This window comes from Camelus ferus, chromosome 10 (genome assembly GCF_009834535.1).
Source record: "Camelus ferus isolate YT-003-E chromosome 10, BCGSAC_Cfer_1.0, whole genome shotgun sequence".
Classification (NCBI taxonomy): domain Eukaryota; kingdom Metazoa; phylum Chordata; class Mammalia; order Artiodactyla; family Camelidae; genus Camelus; species Camelus ferus.
In genome coordinates, this window is record NC_045705.1 from 59,545,886 (window position 1) to 59,567,302 (window position 21,417).

A 21,417-nucleotide genomic window follows, 5' to 3' on the forward strand; every position below is an offset into this window, starting at 1 on the left:
AATATAAGAAGGTAACCTGGGGTCTGGTAGCAAATGCTAGTGAGAAAGGAGGGGAATAAGGGCCCCTGGTTGTCCTACATGTTAATGAATGTTTTGAGACTAAGCAACAAGAGGTAGAATTGAAACACACTGCCCAACTGGGATTTAGGTTGTTGCTCATTCTCCTAAGGCCAGAAGGAGGGAAGGATGTTTTGATAATGAGGCAGCAAGCCTGTGGCCCGAGCTGAAGGCAGTTATGGCTGTGACTGATGAGTAAAGGATTCCCCAAAGGTGGAATAAGTGGTGTCGCAATCAGGATATAGAGCTTTGAGTGGACCAAAAATATTAGGAGTTTGTTGAGTCCAAGCAGGTAACCATTTGAAACAAAAGTAAATGCATGACCTGATCCCTTTCCTGATTTAAGGAAGGAAGCTATGTATGCTGGGGGAATCTTTGAGGAGGGGAGAGACTCCCCTTTTATAGCTGTATTGGATATAATCATCTAAGTCACCATCCTACTTAGTCCCATGGAGACAGGGAGCACTGGGCACAGGGATGCTCAAAAGTGCCAAGGACTGTGGGGCAGATCCACAGTGGTATGCAGAGGGGTGAAAAAATATACCCAAAATAGAAATCTCTGATCTGCAGATGCTTGTAGGAGCCAAGCAGTACACAAGGGAAGAGGCAGCACTGACCCTGGAGCAGGAGTCAGAAAAGTCCTTACCCAGCTGCCCCGTGTAGGCTAGCCTCTCACACTTACGGCTGGAAGAGAACATGATCTCTTGGTGGCTGTGGCTGTGACTGTGGCCTGCTACTTACCTATTTTAAACTGCTTAGTTTGGATTCCCATGGTGGGGGGAAAAGTGTCTGAATTCAACTGGTGGGGTTTGGGCCAAGTTTGCAGTGGGAAAGGAAAATTAAAATGACCTGTAGGGGGAGCCTCTAAATGAATTCAGTGTACTAATGCTTTGTGGCTTTCACATCAATGTGTTATTGATATCAATTGTATATTTGATGATGTTTGACATGGTCCTAGATCATAAAATTTAGAAGAAGTCACCCCTGGAGGCTTCCTCTCAAAGAAAAATGGCCTAGTACAACTGTCTCAAACTGTTGCAAGCTCCTTAAACTTAACTAACTGCTGGATTTGCTATCCACCACTTGATGGCTCTGACCACAGTTTGATTCCTTTTAAACATTCCCTTTAACCTACTGAGAGGTCAGGTGTAATTTCAGCTCCTATACCTCTCATGCAAAAACATCAGGTGGAATTTCAGCCCCTGTACCTCATGCAAAACACATGTCACAACCTCTAGATGTTTCCTCACCCCCATTCTTGTAGCTATTGCTCAGTCATCCTGTAGGATGGATAGATGCCACCTGGCTGGTGACATGGACAAATGGGCTAGGTTGGACTGTTACCAGGGAATCTTCAAAAACAAGGACTGATTTCAATTATTCTAAATGACCTGGGAACTCTGAGGCCTACCAGGTGGGCAGGCAGTTACATTAGGGACACTGTCAATCTGTGTCCTCTAAATGATGTAGATCCCACTTGGGAGGTCCCAACAATGATAAATGGGGACATCATATATGCCCCCAGGATTGTATTTCCTTTGTGGAAGCCAGGCATTAGCCCCTTCTGCCCTGAAAACATGGTGTCTTGCACATATGGAGGGTCATAAGCAACCTTCAAGTGTTTAAGGAAACACCACTAGTAGGTCATGTAGCCCTTAGGTGACTGTGGAGATTGCCCCAAAATGAGGCTACCCTTGGTTACACAGGGGAGCTTCCTGGAGGGTGACCGACTCATTTATGCACATTCTGCAGGAGGTTATCCCCATCTTGAGAGTCATCCTGTTAGAAATGTTGATTTGAAATTTGCTCCTGACTTAAGCTGAAGCCATCAATGGTATCACCTCAGCCCTGGAAGTTACTCAGGTGAACCTCAACTCACTGGCCAGTGTGGTTATGGATGATAGAATCACTCTTGACTTCCTTCTGGGCCACGGTAGAGTGTGCAGTTGCTAATATATCCTGCTGTACTTGGAGTTATGCCTCAGAAACCATCTGTACAAAGTGCTGTGGAGGCTGGAGAGAGAGTAACTATTTTAGCACAGAGGCCTGGTAGGCCTCCATGAAATGAAATGTATTTGATCTGATCTTTAAATGAGGAGTGGGGCCAAGAGTGCCTGTTTTACAGATGAGGAACCTGAGGCACAGATGTTAAATAACTTGCCAATGTCACTCAGCTAGGAAGTAGGAAGTAAAGGACTGGAGTCAAGATCTCTTCACCTCCAAATATAGAGATTGCTGCTAAACCTCACTGCCTCAGCATTAGACTGAGACCACCAAAGAAGAACTGAGAGAGATTTGGAATTCACTTTAGATATTTTCCTAAAGTTGACTTGATGATCCATAGAATTGGTGATTATGTGTTTGAAGAAGTCTGATGAAGAACCCTAGGACTTTGTAAGAACCACTCTTTAAAAATGAAATATTTCAGACAAATTATAAAGTTTAGAGAATAATAAAGTGAACACCCATAAGCCCACTGCCACCTTTAAAAAAAATTACCAATACAGTTGAAGTCCCTTGGGTATCCCTAATCACATCTACTTCTGCACTCTCAGAAATGACTACTATCCTGAATTTGGTATTTATTATTCCTATGCATTTTCTTCACACATGTGTGCATTAACAACACATGGTATTATTGTTTTACTTGTTTTAAATCTTTATATATGGTATTTGGCTGAGGGTTCCCAAGACTCAGATTCATCCCTAGGTTCAGAGATTAGTTAGAAGCACTCACAGGACTAAGCATATAGTTGTACTCACAGCTAAGATCTATGATAGCAATATAGAGAGGACACACACTGGATTGTAAGAGAAAAAGATGCAGGCAGAGTCTGAAGGAATCCATGTGTAGGCTTTCTTATGCTCTCTCCGTCCATGAGGGATCTCATTAAATACAGTTTACCCCAGCAATGCAAATGGAGCGTGTGTGCCATGTTTCTCCCTAGAGAATCCATTAGACTCAGGACCCATATTATTGGGGCTATTCATGGGGGAACCCTCTGCCTACCACGTATCAAAATTCCAGGCTCCCAGAAGGAAAGCAGGTGTTCAGAAACCATATTATGTTCAAATAGTCTCCACACTGTCTACATTTATTAATTGGAATTCTACTATAGGAAGAATTGTTTTTTCTCTCCTATTCAATTGTGCATATCAGTATGGACTCGGATTTTTATTTTATTCAGCGAGTTATCAAATACAATTTGCTCAAAAAATATATTCATACATGCATACATACATACATACATACATAAAATAACGCATATGAATATAATTTGAATTGGGTAGGTTCCCCAATGCTCTGGACCCCTGTACCCTTTTGTGAAGTCCTCTCCGAGGCCCGGAACTTTTGCTCGACTCTCAAGCAGTCCAGGGAAGTTTTAGGCAGTGATACCTAGCATCAGAGTGGCGACCAATAGGTGAGAGCGTGGATACAGGGGACTCAAAAAAGCGGGGGTGGGTGAACGGGGAGGGGGGCAGGAAATGGAAGGGTGAGGGGCGGAGCCAGGGAGCTGCGCGGCCATTAGGAGCTGAACCGGGGCCTGGGCAGGAGAGGGTGACCGGAAAGGAAGGGGCAAGTCCCAAGCCTAGGCTGGGACGTGGCTGAAGGCTGGCGTGGGGAGAGACGTTCAAGGCTGCACTGACCGGTGGGGGCGGGGCTGACTCCCCGCTGCAGCCAACCAACGGCCGCAACTGCCGGCCGCAGCCTCCGCGCATGCCCGCCCCCGCTTTATCCTGCACTGTTCGGCTGTTTGTGTCCGTGTCCGCCGTCCTTCTCTTGCCTCGGTCTCCCTAGTCTTGGTCATTCTCCCGGACTTTGGTGTCCGAGACGTGAGAGCTTGACCTCGCGCCCAGATCTGCCCTGAGAGAGATGGCGGAGCTGGCGTCCCGCGGAGGTGAGTGGGGCAGGGAGACTGGAGAGCCCCCGAAAAGTGGGGTACTGTGACTGTGGGAACAGGTTGGGCAGCACCATCTGGGTTTAGGAAATCCAGTCTACAGGGAATATTGGGTCTTAGACATAGCCAGAAAGTATTCTTGGCTTGTTATGTTTTTGTTTTCCTTCGACTGAAGCCAAACTTATTTAGAGATGAAAGGGAACTGAGGCTAGAAAAACCCTTCTTATTAGAGAGGGTCTGTGGGCTGCAGAGAGCCCTGAGCTGAAACTTAGATCTGGGCCTCGGTCCAGGTTTTGTTACTGACTCATTGAGAGGCCTTAGAGAAGTTTATGCCCTTCGGATCGGTTTTTACCATGTGTTCCATGAGAGGGGTTTGGACTACAGGATTTCCAGAGGCCTGACGATGGGTGCCCCTTAAGTTTTATTTGTTAGGAGTGAGTAAATGAGAGAGGCCTCCTTTTGGGGTTCACTGGAGGCTGCCAGCTACACTGAATTTATTGGAGTCTATGGAATTACATTGTTCTTAAAGCTTGAGAAATAGGTGGTATTATCCGCATTACAAATAAGGTAATAGGCTCAGAGGTAAAGTGATTTGCTAGTAAGTGTCAAAGCCAAGTCAGACTTCAAAGACCAAACTACACTATACTTTCTCCCAGTAGGAGAGCATGGAGGGCTTGACTGAAAGGTGATTATAGGGAGCAGCAGTTAACAACTTTGAGTTCTCTGCTAAAATGAACGGCTCCAGAGCAGAACTATATCTGATTCTTCTCTATCCCTAGCTCCCAGCATATAGTTTGTGTGAAATAGTTTGGGTATCAGTGCCAGAGCCACCACCTGTGTTGCACACTGTCATCAACATGATCAGCATAATCATAATTAATAAAAAGAATGATGGGGACTCTAATTGTTACAGTGATAGCAAAGCCGCAAGTGAAATTGTGAGGACATCGGAATTTATAATACTTACACGGTGTTTTAAAGTTTATACAGCACTTTTGAGTGGTTCTTCATTCGATAATCTTAGATAAATATTATTGTTGGTCACATTTTATAAGCAAGGAATCTAAGACCTAGAGAGATTAAGTGACCTGCACAAGGTCACACAGTGAGAACTTGTATTTCTCCTTATGTGCTCTCTCCACTTTCTCTCCCTTTTCTTTGTCCTGGTCCTCCCCACCCATTCCCATGCCTAGCCTGTGCTCCATTCTTCGTATCACTCAGAGACATCCTCTTTTGATGTTAACCAATAATCATGTGTTGGCTGATGAATAATAGTGTTGGTATTAACTCGTATGACTTCTAAGAGTTTAAATCTCAGAGATGCAGAGGGATTTAAATGCCTTTAAGAAGGGGAGTTGTAACTGTGGTTGTTATCATCATCATCATCCACAGGTTTCAAGGAATGAAACTAGAATATGCAGTGACTGACAGTCTAAGAATAATAACTGTTATATATTGAGCTCATACTATGTCATGGGCCTTGTAATAGCCTCTTAAGTAAGCTTTTTAACTTAATTCCCTCAACCATTGTACTGAATCTTATAAATGAGGCTCTGGAAGCATAGAGAAGTTAAATAACGTGCCTGGGTTCATGAAGTCCTGGTCTGGTCCAGTTCTGTATTCTAAACCATTACACCAGCTTGGCCTAGGAACAGATCTTTACTTAGGAGAAAGCCTGACCCTCTAGCAGGAGAGCCTGAACAGGGGAGAGAGAGGTGTGCTCAGGTACGGTGTGAGAAAGACAACTGAGAGCCCAGAATTGGAGTGAGGGGAGGTTTTGCTTCTGGACTCGAGGCCACCTCCCCACCCGCCTCAGATAACGAACCACGGTTCTTCTCTCTTTAAGTTAGAAACAAGTGACTGAATGAATCACTCATGTTGCTGATGACAAAGCTTGTCCTGATTGACACTAGGAGTCTGTAGCCTTTGACAATGCAACTTTCCCCTTCAGTTCATTGCCCAGAAGGCTACCTGAGAGAATAGTCTAAAATGCATACTTGATTATGGCATTCCTCTGCCAAAAACTGTTGAATGGCTCCCTATCTGTGGGGTAAACACCCTAATGAGGTATCAAAGCCTCCCAGGATTTGCACTCGCCTGACCCCTTCAATCCCACCTTTGCTCACAGCTTTTGCGTTCCACTAGAGACATACTGGATTACAGAATCCCCACAGCTTGCTATGTTTTCTGTGACCTTTAGGCTTTTTGCATCGCACCCCTCTGCCCTTCTCCTTTTCACCTTTCACCTGGCTAACCCACTATTCATCCTTTAAGATCCAGCTCGCCCATTCATTCAGTCATTCAATGAATGTTTGTCAAGTGCCTGTCAACTACCAGGCATGGTTATAGGTGTAGAGGTGTAGCAGTGAGTAAAACAGACACATCCCTGCCCTTTATGGAGCTTCTATCCTGTAGCGCATATTAAACAAGTCTAATAAATCAGTGATGAGTGGCATGGAGAATAGAGTGGGGAAAGAGGATCGAGAGGGGCAAGGGAGTCATCAGGAAAGTCTTCAGGGGTTTGATGATGTTTGAACAGATCTGGAGGAGGTGAGGGAGTGAGGACAGTGCCAATTTGAATGTTCCAAGCACAGAGTTTAAGGATATGAGACAGGAAATGACTTGGCTCAGTTACGACTCTTCCAGAACTCCTCTGCTGCCTTGATCTGGACTGATGCCCTTTTCTGTTTTCCTACATGCTCTCATGTTGACCTCTAAAGTAGCACTTACTACATGGTATTATACTTGTCTATGTATATGTCTGTTTCCCCAACTTGGATATGGGTTTCTTGAGGGCAGGGACCTCTGGTTCTGACTGCTCAGCACCTACCTTATGGCCTGACTTAGATGGAGTAGGCACTCAAAAATATTTATTAAATATTATGAGTAAGACCTATGGGCCCTGTTCTTACAGCCTCATTATTTTTTACAAATGATTTGGAAGACAGGGCTTGATGACAGATAGTGAGAGAGAAAAAAGAAAAAAATTCTAAGCCTGATTCTGTCTGTCTGGCTTGATTCTGTTTTTTGACCTCTGAGAAGTTGAATACCTGATTTTCTTTGAGAAATGTAGCTAGAGACTTCCACTTTCAGCATTATGGCAGGCTGGCTAACCTGTAAAATGGTAGGTAAAATATAACAAAGTCCCTTGTAGTTGAATTTGCAAGAAAGTAAGAGAAATCCCCAGGGGCCTAAAAAACCAAGAGTAAGCTGAAAACCAGAGAAGTCAGCCCCTTTACCTGACCTCAGATGCCCTGGATGTTTGCTGGTCCCACTTACGTAGAACCTTGGGCTACTGTTACAGTGAATGAAACTATGGGCCCACATGGGTTAGACTCTGGTTAGAACTGAGACGCCTTCGTGAAGCTTGGTGCCTTGAAAATCTATGTCCTCTTATCAGGTGGAGCAGGAAAAAGAAATCTCGCTACTGACAAAGATGAAAAAGGTTGCCTCTTATCCTAGGTTCCAGTAGAAGCATTCCCTCATATGGATTTGGGTTTATATTTATATTACCTGAAAGGCCTAAAAATTCCAAGCCAAGTAATGGACATTAGAAACTATCTAGGCTTTTAATACCCTGCCTGCTTGGCAGAGGCACATGCAGAATTTCCCTGGAGAGACACTTGACAGGAGTCCCACAGAGTCTGGAGGGGAGACTTGTTAAATGAGAATGTATATTGCCTGCTCTGTGCTGTCGAGATCATGATGTTACTTTTGTATAAAAATTTAAACATTTTAAGTACATCTGTGCCTTCTAGTGATCTCCAGAAATGGATGATAGAGCAGAACTTGTATACAAGCCACATTTGGATGTGGACATGTATTTAGCTGCCTCCTATCCTTGCAGAGGTCATGGAAGAGGTGACATCATGCTCCTTCAGCAGCCCTCTGTTCCAGCAGGAAGATGAGAAAGGGGTCACCTACCGGATCCCAGCCCTGATCTACGTTCCCCCTGCCCACACCTTCCTGGCCTTTGCAGAGAAGCGCTCTACGAGCAGGGATGAGGATGCGCTCCACCTGGTGCTGAGGCGAGGGTTGAGGACTGGGCACTCAGTACAGGTGACTCCCTATCCCAGATCTGGGCCTGGGCCTTGGTTTCTACATTGCTCAGAGCGTGTCAAAGCCTGTGCCTTTTCCTGTCACTGCAGGAAAAAGCTTGTGTCAGAGCTGAGGAGTTAAAAAAACAGTAAAAGCAATGGCTTTCACTTATAGAGTACTTATTTTGTTCCATGGGCACACTGGATCTCACAGCCGCTCTGTGATGTAGGAACTGTTGTCAGTCACATTTTACAGAAGAGGAAACTGAGGCTCAGAGAGGTTGCTACTTGCTCAAGGTCACACAGCTATAATAAAGCAGTAAAAGTAGGCTTCAAACTCAGTCTCTGACTAGAGGCTTCTATGTTTCGTTAGATTCAACCAACATGTGGTGTGCTTTTCACTGACATTCTCTTTAATCCTCATGAGTTACAAAAGAAGTAAGCATTATTATTCCAGTTTTGCTGATGAGGGATCCTGATGCTCCAGCAGATAGGTAGCTTGTTCAAGACCACAGCTAGCAGAAGATGCTGGGAGGATAACAGCCACCTTACTCCTCCTCCTCCTGCTTAGCTTCCTCCTCCTCCTTGTCTTCCTCCTCTTCCTCTTCTTCCTCCATGCTTTATGTGAAGTGCATATGATTGTCCCCATTTTACAAGAGGAAACTGGAGCTGAGGATTAAAGTGACTTCCCTTAAGCACACACCTAATAAGGGGCAGAACTTATAAGGGGCAGAGCCCTTGTCCCTAAGTAGCACATTTTTACTGTGTTTTTAATGGAGGAGAGAAGCCTTGCTGCCCTTGGGCCTGTGAGCTACAGGGTTAGTTCAGATCCCATTTTTCTTATTGTTGCCTTCTTTTATCTCTCAGAGCTGGCTGAAGTGAGGATCAAGTGAGGCAATGGATTTGAGACTTAAATACATACATACATACATACATACATTTTTAATAAACAGGCACTTTAATCCCCCTAATGTGCCCTGCTTTTCTGCCCACAGAAATCTCACCGTTAAAACTTCATGTCCATTGGGATGCCTTGTTTTGCTGTTATAATGCAAATGCTATTCTGCTGAAGGTGGGTCTTGCCAGCAACCCCTGTCTTTGCTTTTGATGACTTACCCACATTTCCCTGTGGGGAAGTGTTTTACTTTAGGGAATTTCCAGTCCATGCTCTTACACCTTGTCATGAGTTTTTCTTATGGCGTCCCATGGTCAAACCTCAGCTTATATTACTGGCGTCCTGCAGCCCAGCGTGGAGTTCTAGTTCTTTTGTTTCCTTCGGGACAGGCCATGCCTGTGGTTATGTTGCCTTACTTTCTGTCACTGACAGTTGGGCGGTTAAGCATTTGTTATCAGACCATACCTGTTACTTAACTTCACTATCTGGTAGTCACACACGTTAACAAATGTATCCACTTTAACTCATCCTCCCTTCTCTTCATGTTATTCACATTCATTCTCTGATGTACTTAATTGTAGAATCTTGAAGTTAGAAGAACCGTCAACTTCTTTCCCAAATAAAGAAGTTTTTTGTATTCTGTTGGAGCTACTAATAGCTTAGTGGTTAAGAGCACGGCTATGAAGTCAGGGAAGACCTATTTATCGGCTGTGACCTCGGATAATTGACTCTTCTCTGTTTCATCATCTGCAGAATATAATTAATAATCGCAATTACATAGTAGGAACTCAACTTTAGTCATCTTCTATTAAGGGTCTGCTTACACAACTCCTCCAATGAGTTTTGCCTTAATCCTAAGGCAACTGAACTTTGTGTGTGTGTGTGTGTGTGTGTGGAATGAGATGATCTGCACTTGTCTGTAATTAACTGTTGGTCTTCTGCCTTCTGGGGAAGTCCATCTGTACATTGTACAGATAAAGTCCCTCTTGTGGAGAACTGCACTTTGACGTACCTGAAAGCGATATTCACACCCGCTTCAACAGCTTCGGTTCTTTTAGTGGCTCCTTCGGCTACAGTTTGATTTAGTTTCTGGTCCCTTGAAAACTGTGATTACTGTCCCTGGGACCTGGTCTGGGATGTCTGTGTCCTTTTTTGAAGTATGGTACTCAGAATTGAACTTATGGCCCCAGAGATAGATTGACCAGCTCAACAGCCAGGTGGCTGTCCAATCTTGTATCCTTTTAACGCAGGCTAAGGTAAAGTAGCATTTACTTTTTTGGGTAGCTGCCCAAGTATTAAGTACATGGTCAGCTAAAACCTCCAAGCCTTTTTCACATTTTTTCTTCCTTTTAAAACCTTTTCAATTGTGGTAAAATACACTTAACATAAAACTTTCCATCTTAACCGTTTTAAGTGTACATTGCAGTATCATTAACTGTATGCACATTGTTGTGCAACAAATCTCAAGAACTTAGTACACGACTGCAAGTTTATACTCATTGCACAACAGCTCATTGCACAACAACTTTCCCTCTCCCCCGGCCCCTAGCACCCATTACTGTTCTTTGTTTCTATAAGTTTGATTACTTTAGCTATGTCATTTAAGTAGAATCATGTAGTATTTGTCTTTTTGTGATTGGTTTATTTCACTTAACGTAATGTTCTCAAGGGTCATCCATGTTGTAGCATATGTCAGGATTTCCTTCTTTTCAAAGGCCAAATAATATTCTGTTGTATGTTTGTCCATTATAACATTTAACCATTTTGTTTATCCATTCATCGGTTGACGGACTTGAGTGTTCCCACCTTTGGCTATTGTGAATAATGCTGCTGTGGAACATGGGTGTGCAAACATCTCTTCAAGACCTTTCTCTCAGTTCTTTGGGATATATACCTAGAAGTTGAATTGATCATTATATGGTGATTCTGTTATAAATTTTTGAGGGACCTCCATACTGTTTACCACAATGCACCTTTTTATATTCCCTCCAACAATACACAGTTTTTCCACATCCTCACAAACACTTATTTTGCTTTTTGGTTTTTTTGATAGTAGCCACCCTAATGAATATGAGGTGATAGCTCATTATGATTTTAATTTGCATTTCCCTGGTTATTAGCAATGTTTGGTATCTTTTCATATGCTTGTTGGCCATTACATTTGTTGTTCTTTATTCATGTTTCTCCATCTAAATTTTTAAGCCCAAGATTTGTTTTATCTCTGTCAAGCCTCAGCTTGTTTATGTCCCATTGCCCCACCTGGTTGAGGTCATTTGGCTTCTAATGCTTTCATATTTTGTTTACAGTTTCTTCCAGCTTCATGTCAACTTTATGTTAGACATATCTGGCCCAAAGAATTTTCTCTTCACAGCTAGTAAGGATGGCTGAGCTTCTGACTTCTCAACAACTGGACTGCCCAGTATTTTTTTTTCCCTCCTATTCCTGAAAGGAATAGCAGTGCTGATGGATATTCTTAAATATTCCTGGCTCCCGCTCAAGATTGTTGATCTGAGCAATCTTAATTATCCAAATGAGTTTGCACCTGTTACTTCTCATCAGCTCACATATTGAGTGCTATCCATAAAGTGTTGGTTTCCACACAGGGTGCTGAGAAGACAGGCACACTATCCCTGGGGTGACAATGGAAAATTAAGTCTGCTCCCCAGACGGTCTTATTGGCACTTGAAAGAGAGAAGAGACATGTATGGAGGAGGGCAGAGAAGAGCCTTCATACATTGACTCCTCTTTGGGAAGAATTTGCTCAACCAAATTGCAAAGAGAAAGCAAAGCTGTGCATAGATGTAACTGTCCAAAACATCCACACAGAATCCACAAAGTGTCACAAGGCAGGTTCACGCAGAATGGGTGTTTCCTTAGGAGTGCATACGCAGCTGGAGATAGAGAAGCTATTGTGTGGGGCATGGCATCTAAGCTGACACTTGAAGTGGGTGTGTTGAAGGTAAGAAGAACCAAAAGTGATTTCTCCCTGGATTCTCTACATCAGACATGATCTTTCCCTTCTCTGACATCCACAGTGCTTTGTTTATCTCCTGTCTCTTGTGGTATCTGTAAGACTTTGGAGTCAGCTCTGTGGGTGCCTTTTCTATCCTCCTCGAGGCAGGCCTAGCTGCCCTCTCCCGCTGGTGGCCTTCCGGGCCTTGATTTTCTGAGAGTAAACAGGGAAGTGAGGTCCCTGTCTCCATGGTTTAAAATGCAGTCAGGTCAGACAGCAATGTGGACTTCTCATGCGTATATTTTCCAGAGAGGAACAAAGCCATTTGAGGGGATTTAGGAAGCAGTCTTAGCCAATCTGGGAGAGCTTCATGGAGGAAGGTGGACTTCTGCCCAGTAATTAAGTTGACTTTGGCACATATGTTAGAACTGTTTACAATTGTACAGAGTACTCCGTCATAGAATGGGCTGCCCCAGACATAGTGAGTTCCCTGTCCCTAGACTAGTTCAAGGAGAGACTGAATGGCCTTTATCCACAAGAATTAGAGGAGAATCTTCTGTAGGACGTGTTAGCACTGGGTCCTTATGACTCTGAAATTCCATGATCTGAGCTTTGCTTAATAATGTGTTTTGCTCATTCATGCAGGAATTAAATTTTTTGTTGTGGGTGGATAATGCATTCATAGGGCTGAAGGATAAAGACGGTATAGAAATGTGTACATCCCATTTCCAGTCCTCTACCTCCTATAGGCAGTCAGTTATTTCTTATGTATCCTCCTAGTGCTTCTTCATGTAGAAACAAAGAAATACAAGTAGATAGTCTTAATACCCCCTTTTAAAACTTTTTTAAATGTGAAGTGATAACATAGATACAGAAAACATAAAAAATAATTGTCAAAGGCACAAAACATAAATGTCAGCTTTGTAAATTGACAAAGCCAGTACTTCTGGACTCACCACTCAGCTCAAGGAATAGAATATTGCCAGCACCTCAGAAGCTTCTCTTTTGTCCCCTCTCTTCTTCCCAAAGGTAATTACTAGTCTGATTCTAGAGTTTTGTTTTGCTTGTTTTTAATCTATGTATTCTTTATGTTTGGCTTTTTTTCTGTCTTGCTTCTTTTGTTCCATATTCTTGAGGTTTATTCAGATTGTTATGTACAGCTGTAATTTGTTCATTTTCATTGTTATATAATAGTCCATTGTATGACTATATACATTGAATCGATGCATTCTATATTTGTTGCATATTTGGGTTAGTGATTAAGTGTATAGATAATGTGGCTCTGAATATTCTGCACATGTTTTTCTGTACTATGTGCATGCATCTTTGTTGCTGTGTATATTAAGGTTGCAACTCAAAGCATGGTGGGTTTACCAGGGCCTCTAATTTTTGTCCTCCTAGCCCCATAGGGCTGTCAGATGAATTGCTCAGCTTCTTAGCCTTTCAGTTACCTCTTTGAAAATTAGTAGACATACTGAGGGGAAAAGGTACTTAAAATACCAGGTCATCCTCTCTGAATGAACTGTTTCAGTTCTTGGCCAAAATTCTTCATCACCTTGTTTGCTCTCTGGTGCTTCCAAATAGATGTTTTTGTTTTAATTTTTTATCTAGCCTATTTTTCTTTGGAAGATTTGGTTACATACCTAGTTTGCTGTAATTGGAAGTCCTTTTCCTTCACGTTTCTTATACACTCTTCTGTATTTTGCTTTGTTCATTTAATAATATATTATGGAGATCTTTCCATATCAGTATACAGAAGCTTTCCTTTCTCTTTTTTCACCTGTTGTATTGTATGTTCATTTAACCAGTCCCCTATTGATGAATATTTGGGTTCACTGTATTGTGCTGTTTCAAGCAATGCCACAGTGAGTAATCTTATACATACTTAATTTGATGAGCAGATATATCTTAGGGTAAATTCCCAGAATGGGGGATGCTGGGAAAAGATAAGTGCATTTATAATTTTGATATGACGTTCATGAGTGTTGAAGCATTTTGCACTCCAATCCACATATGAGTGCCTGTTTCTTCACATTTTTGTCAACAGAATATTGTCAGAGTTAATGATGTTGCCAATTTGTTTGATGAAAAATACTATGCCAGTTTAATTTGCTTTTCTTTTTTATATGTGAGGTTGAACATATTTTCTTTTTTTTTTTTTTCTCTTTCTGTGAGTTGTCTGATCTTGGTCTTTGCCCAGTTCTGTTAGGTTTTTGGAAAATTTCTTATACCAATTTCAAATGTTGTTTTAAAGATATATTAAGGAAATTAGGTATTTGTTTATGATATGTCGGATTAGGCATTATCTCATGTTATCCTTACAACTCCTCTTTGAGCATGTTATTATGTCCTCGATTTAACTGATAAAGAAATGGAGGTAAAGTTAAGATTAAGTAACCTGGCCTAGATCACACGACAAGTGATGGAGGCAGGGGTTGAACTAGGTGTCTCTCACTCCATGTTTTTAATGACACTTTTATGAATTGCCTTCCCAGGGTAGTAGAAGAAGGGAAAAAAATCTTGGTCTTAAATTTTCCTTTATTTGCCTAAAACTTCCATATTTATCTGCCTTGCTGTGCTTTTCTTCCATTTGTTTTTCTTTTCTTTCTTTCTTTCTGCTTTTTTTTGGGGGGGGGTCTTTCTTTATAAAAATATTTATTTTGCCCCCATCATGTGCTAGGCACTGGTGATACAAAAGTAGAATAAATTGGTTTCTACCTTCAAAAGACTCAGTCCAGGAAGGGAGCCAGTCACATAAAAAAATTACAGACACCTGTTTCAGTGCACTTCCCTTTACTGTGCTTCACAGATAATGTGTTTTTAACAAATTGAAGGTTTGTGGCACCTCTGCGTGAAGCAAGTCTGTCGGCACCATTTTTCCAACAGCATTGCTCCCTTTAAGTCTCTGTGTCACATTTTGGTAATTCTTGCAATATTTCAAACCCTCCAGCAGCAGAAAGATTACAACTTGCTGAAGGCTTAGATAAGGGTTAGCATTTTTTTAGCAACAAAGTGTTTTTAAATCAAGGTATATACATTGGGGATTTTTAGACATAATGCTTTTGCACACTTAATAGACTACAGGATAGTGTAAATATAACTTTTATATACACTGGGACACCAAAAAATTCACGTGACTCACTTTTTCATGCTATTTCCTTTATTGCAGTGATCTGAAACTGAGCCTGCGGTATTTCCGAGGTCTGCCTGTATGATATATAATATGTGCTGTAACTCTTCTATATGTACAAAGAGAAAGCCACTGATTCTTTGGTAGGGATGGAGAGGGAGTTTGATGGGAGGCTTCATAAATGAAGTGATTTTGAGTTGTTTTGGAAGATGAATTGGGCATCTAGGCAAAGTGGGGAAGAGTGTTCCAGACAGAGGAGACAGCATGTACAATGTCCAGCATTACCTCTCTGCAACTTTATAACTTATATAATATTTGAGAATTCAGTCAACACTTGGGCCTTCATGATTTTACAGATTTCACTACCATTTATTTCTTATCTTTGAGAGGTCCTAATACTTTTAATCTTTTAATGAGCCTCCTGTCTTCCTATTAGTCTTTCACTCCTGCTCTCTCTCCCTTCCCTTGTCCAGTGGGAACCCCTGAAGCCACTGATGGAAGCCACATTACCTGGGCATCGGACCATGAACCCCTGTCCTGTGTGGGAGCAGAAGAGTGGCCGTGTGTACCTATTCTTCATCTGCGTGCGGAGCCATGTCACTGAGCGTCAACAGATTATGACAGGCAGGAATGCTGCCCGTCTCTGTTTCATCTGCAGTCAGGATGCTGGCTATTCATGGAGCGAAGTGAGGGACCTGACCGAGGAGGTCATTGGCCCAGAGGTCAAGCATTGGGCCACATTTGCTGTGGGCCCGGGTCATGGCATCCAGCTGCAGTCCGGGAGGCTGGTCATCCCTGCATACGCCTACTACATCCCTTACTGGTTCTTTTGCTTTCGGATACCATATAAAGTCAGGCCTCATTCCCTGATGATCTACAGTGATGACCTAGGAGCCACATGGCAGCGTGGCAGGCTGATTAAGCCCATAGTGACAGTGGAGTGTGAAGTGGCAGAGGTGAGCAGGAGGGCCGGCCAACCTGTGCTGTATTGTAGTGCCCGAACACCAAACAGGCGCCGGGCAGAGGCTCTTAGCACTGACCACGGTGAATGCTTTCAGAGACCAGCCCTGAGCCAACAGCTCTGTGAGCCCCCGCATGGCTGCCAAGGCAGTGTGGTGAGTTTCCGGCCCCTGGAGATTCCACATGTGTGCCAGGACCCTACTGGCAAAGATTTTCCTACCATTCAGCAGATCCCTCTCCTGGGCAGATCACTGAGGCTAGAGCTGGAAGCTGGAACCCGGTCAGAATCATGGCTCTTGTACTCACACCCAACCAATAAGAAACGGAGGGTTGACCTAGGCATCTACCTCAACCAGACCCCCTTGGAGGCTGCCTGCTGGTCCCGCCCCTGGATCTTGCACTGCGGGCCCTGTGGTTACTCTGATTTGGCTGCTCTGGAGAAGGAGGGCTTATTTGGGTGTTTGTTTGAATGTGGAACGAAGAGGGAGTGTGAGCAGATTGCCTTCCGCCTGTTCACAGACCGAGAGATCCTGAGCCATGTGAACGGGGACTGTTCCAGCTCTGGTCAGAACTGAGCCAACTCAAAACCAATTGGCTTAGGACCCATCTTTTCATAGAAGGGTTACCATAACAGGCAACCATGGCCAGGATAACAGAGGTTACTGAAGTCTGCAGAGAATCCAAAACATTCTGCCCCCTACCTTTTTTTCCGCTTCTCCTCCAAAGAGCAAAATGAAAATCTTGCCATAGCTACTGCAGGGGAAGGAGCACTGAACTGTGAATTGAGAGACCATGACATAATCCTGGCTCTGCCACTGTCTTGTTTTGGGACCTTGGACATGTCACGTGAACTCTGGGCCTCAGGTCTCCATCTGTAAAATGAGAGGATTGGTTCTGTGATTTCTCTTCTTCCCAGGTCTAGGAAAGTCAGGGTGCCCGTATGCTATGTGATCAGCAAGTCCTGGCTGCATATGTGACTCTCATCTCAAAATGGAAGTCAGAGGACTCATCTTTTCAAATGACTTGCCACTCATCCAAGTGTGAGGTTACAAGCAGATGCCATGGCACAAAGGAAGACCTGGATGGTTTGTTCTGTTTTTAGTAACAAAAGATGCCCACACCCTTCCAATCATGCTCAGCGCTCTACAGGCTCCCTGTTCTAGAGGAATTGGGCCGAACAGTAGAATCATGTGATCACTTGTCTGCTCCAGCTTTGCCCCTCTGCTCAACCTTCCCTCCCCTATCCAGAAAACATTATTTCCTCAGAAGAAAGTGAGAAGCTCCGTGTCAGTGGTCTTTAATAATGGTACTTATTATTTCTGATGGCACGACTCCTATGAAAGATGAACCTGAAGTTCCCTTATTAGGATAGCTCTTGATGGGAAAAGAACATGGGTTAGGAGTTTAAAGCATTGGACAAAACTTCTCATAGTTTCTGCCCTTAAGCAGTTCGCAGTTTATAGGGATAGAAGGAGGAGAAAATAAGCAGCTAGTTTGTAGATGCTGGGCTCTAAGTTGGAGTGCTCGTAGCTCCTGATGTCATTATCTTCACTGTATCTCATTGTGCCTGCAGGCATCTTCCCCAGGGCTTGTCCAAGCTGCTGAGTTTCCCAGTTTGTTTTTTTCAGAATGTTGTCCTGGCCCAGCCACTGCTTTACCTGTAGAGAAGCTCTTCACCATTAGGAAGGTCTCTGGACTCCCAAACCTCTGATTCAGGCCTATTTGTTTGGACCTACTGGGATGCCTCTTTGTGTGATAGGTTTGGGGCTGAACTGTGCCAGTGCTGGGTCTCAGATGATACCAGATGGCTGCTCTTATTTTAGATTGTTTCTCCCATAGAGTGTGACAGATATTCTATCATGAGAGATTTCTTTTTTGTCCCTATTTTGGGAGGATAATGCCTTGAACAGGTATCAGGTAAATATGTTTGCTGCTGGGTAATGACCCTGGAGAGCAAGTCTTAGTCATGGAACACAGCCTAAGAGGCTGGTAGAGATTAACTTCACCTACTTTAGCGTCTGGCTTAAGCCCAGGGCTTAGAGGGGCTTTAAAAAATTCCCTTAGCCTCTCATACGAATTTCCCAAAGTTGTCTTCCCAGCACACAGTTATGATCATTCATTCACTCATTTATACGTTTATGTAAATATTTCTATAACTGAGTGCCTGTGCATAGTGTGAGGCACTTTCTATTGCCATTCCCTTGTTAAAAGTCATTTGTGGCTCCTCATTGCCACCAACACCTCATTGTGTTTACATTTAGCCTAGCATATAGGTCCTTTAGTTGTTGGGTGAAATAATGAATACTCATCTCTACTTCTTCAAATGAAGCCGCTGTCAAAGAAGACCTCTGTCAAGTTGGCAAGTGGAGGGGGTGGGGGTTTGGGAGTGGGCAGAGTTAGTGGTACAGGGAGGAACTGGGGAGGGGAGAGGATTAAAAGGGCTGCCCCCTCCTCAGTAGTGGAAACTCCTTGTTAAGCAAAGCTTTCCTGAGCACTGTACCCCAAATAGATAGGAATAGGGAAGATGGCTAAGTTCTATAACAAAAGCTAAAGGATGGAGAGAATGAGAATATGAAGACTTCTTGGGACCACCCAAGAAGGGAGTCAGGGACAGGTGCTGAGTCACATGCCCGTGTGGACCACACTGTTCTCATAAGATGTCTCATCTACCTCTAGTTTCCCTCCCCTTTCTCCTTCCCCTTTGCCTCATGTTTGCTGCTGCTTAGTGACTAGCAGTGAAATTCTGAATAGGCAGAGGGCCTGCGTGCATATTTCAGGAATGACAAGAAAAGAGGGCTGGGGTAATCCAGAATGAGGATGAGAGAGGACCAGAGTGGGGGATGGCAGCTGTGAAGGAAAAGAACAGCAGGTAGGAGTCCTGACGCCTTTAGGAAGAGAGAGAAGGGGCGCAGACATGGAGCCTTGGCAGGAGAGATGGAGTAGGTGGTAGCTGCTGTGAAGAAGAAATGACAACAGGCTGGAGCTGTTCTCCGAGACGTTTTTGGGAGGGAAAGAGGGCTGCACAGGTTAGGCTGCTGGTAAGTTCCTGCCCAACCCTGAAACTTTAAGCTGTCTTAAACTTTAAAAACAGCTGTAGGCCCTCCAACTCTGTTAGTGTCAGTTAGCCAAGGTCTTCAGGACCCTGGGACTTATACCAGGATACTGTTCCCCTAACTGAACCCATTTCAGCCACTCTCAGGTTGGGAGAATGGAAAAGATAGGACAGGTGATGGCAGCTGTGAAGAAAAGAGGAAAGCAGACTGGAGGCTTCCAATCCAGCGGCATGATAAGAGGACTGTGTAGGCTGTGGTCCTTTGCCCCTAGAGGCCCCCACCCTGTCCTTGGACCCTTAGGATGGATCCATCCAGCACAGGTGGCCCACCACTGGGAGTGCAGGAAGGCTGCCCTCCTGCTGGTGTATGCCCAGACCAGCCTCCCACTCATTCAACCTGCTGGTTCCCACATTCCTAGGCTCCTAACGTTTACCTCAGGCCCTTTATTTTGACCTGTTCCTCCTGGTCACCAGTCTCCCCTCAGATCTATAGGATATCATGCACCTGCAGCCAGAGGTAAGAGACCTTGCACCCTGCCTGTTGGGTAGTCCGAGGGATGCACAGAGGCCAGCCTGAGGGTGCACAGTCCCCTCCCCAGGGCAGTAAGATTCATTACTTCCACTTTGGCTAGATTAGGCTGCTTGGTCTTCTCCAGTAAGCTGTAAATTTCCCCCCTGTGTTAGTCAGTGGCTGTCGGGTCATGCCTCCCTGTGGCCTTACCACAGGCTGCCTGGAGTTATTGTCCATGTTGTGCCCGCTCAGCCTCTGCTAGGCTATGAATCCTTGAGGGCCAAGTCTGACTCCTCTCTGCATCCTTTTTACCTTGAATCACAATGACTTACTTAGAAATATATGATTTTTCTATCATATTCTGAATTTCCTGAAGATAAGGACTGTGTCTGATTCCTCTCTATGCCCTCTGCACCCAGCACAGGGCCTGGCACAGCACAGACAGCAGTAAAGTTATGCTAAATGAACAAAGGGGTCACAGACCCTTGGCCTCCTGGAGGTAACTGAGAGGCCAGGGCAAGTTCCCTGTGGGAAGAGCAGGAAGAGCGTGATGTGTCCCTCTGTGGCTTGCATAGCACTCAGCCTGCTGAACATTGGCCCTAAATGAGTCTTATCGGCAGGAGGGTGGGGGGAGGGTATGTCCAGGCTGGTCTCAGTACTTCCTGGGAATGAGCTGCTCTCTGTCTTGGTTGGTCCTGCCTGAATGTCCCAGGATCACAGCCCAAGCCTAAAGCCAAGCCTTGACTTGGGGGGTTTCATGTCACTGGTATTTCCCCTCTGTCCCTGATTGGGTTTTCTATAACTGCCATTCCTCCAGGACTCAAAGTGAGATGCGGGGGTCTGCATGTTTGAGCGTGCCTTGGCTCTGTGATACCAAGTGCCAGAAGTGTTCTCTGTACTATAAGAACTACCTTGACTCTTTGAAACAAGGAAGATGAATAAAGAGCTTAATTCTGATGACTACTGTTTTGACTTTTGTTGCTGTTAAGGAAACTATGAGATGGTTATTATCCTAATACTTGTAGCTAGTTTGTAGCCAACTCCTTTAAAAAATGGATTTGAGGCAGTTTCTTGCTTTTCATAAGAACTTTTACTTTCAGAAAACCTTAATAATCGTCCTTTGCATTTTTACACCTTGTCCTTTGAACAAAGTTACCTACCGAGGGAAGCAGGGCAGAGATGAGCATGACTGATTTAGTTGCATATTACATACTAGCTATTAAGTGAAGGAAGTGGGATGCACAGAATCTCCCCTGTCTGACACCAGCCCCAGTGCTTGTCACTGCATGTCTTTTTCTATTTTGAAAATAACCTTGAGGTTATTCTCAAATTGAAGCTGGAGAGGCCACAAATATTACCTCAGTGAAGTGGGTGATAGCTTTAACTTGACTCGTGATTTTTTATTTGACTGCTACCATTGAGATGCTTAATGAGCTGCTGAATTTCGCCAAATGTTTCAAGTTCTTTCAGTAGGTCAGGCTGCTTTCTTAAAGCAAATGACTATTGAAAAAGTTTCAAATGGGCCTATCTTTCATCATAACACTAAGAGTCATATAAAACGGAAGAATGAAGTTCTAAGAATGAAGTTGTGAGAATGCCTGTACATAGCAGAAGCCTGAAAGAATCAAGAGCCAGGCAGCAACAGTCCTGATGATACCAACTAGGGCCCCCACTGTCATGGGAACCCGTAACCCCCAACTTTGTTTGATTTTTTATTTCTTAAGCTAGTTTGGGCTGGATGTATATAGCTGGCAACCAAAAGAATATGACTACCCATACTTGGAAAATTCAATTAGTTGGTACCACAACCTGTTATTACCTGGAGCAGAACTACAAGCCATGGGAAATAAATTTTCAATACAGTCTACTCAAGTTTGATTGACAGTATTACCTAAAAGGTACATTACCAGGAGACACACTGGA

General features: G+C 43.8%; 1 protein-coding gene across 3 annotated transcripts; it reads left to right on the forward strand.

Moving 5' to 3' along the window:
* Positions 1 to 3,572: 3,572 nt before the first annotated feature.
* Positions 3,573 to 20,454, forward strand: NEU3 (neuraminidase 3). Of its 3 annotated transcripts, XM_014556570.2 has the most exons (3): positions 3,573 to 3,956; positions 7,804 to 8,015; positions 15,445 to 20,454. In XM_014556570.2, exons 1-3 carry the CDS (start codon positions 3,932 to 3,934, stop codon positions 16,504 to 16,506), a joined length of 1,299 nt encoding a protein of 432 aa, XP_014412056.1. In that variant the 5' UTR covers positions 3,573 to 3,931; the 3' UTR covers positions 16,507 to 20,454. The 3 variants fall into 3 exon arrangements, with proteins under 3 accessions (XP_014412056.1, XP_014412061.1, XP_032345269.1); XM_014556575.2 differs by lacking the exon at positions 7,804 to 8,015; XM_032489378.1 differs by lacking the exons at positions 3,573 to 3,956; positions 7,804 to 8,015 and adding an exon at positions 8,989 to 9,065.
* The last annotated feature ends 963 nt before the right edge of the window (positions 20,455 to 21,417 follow it).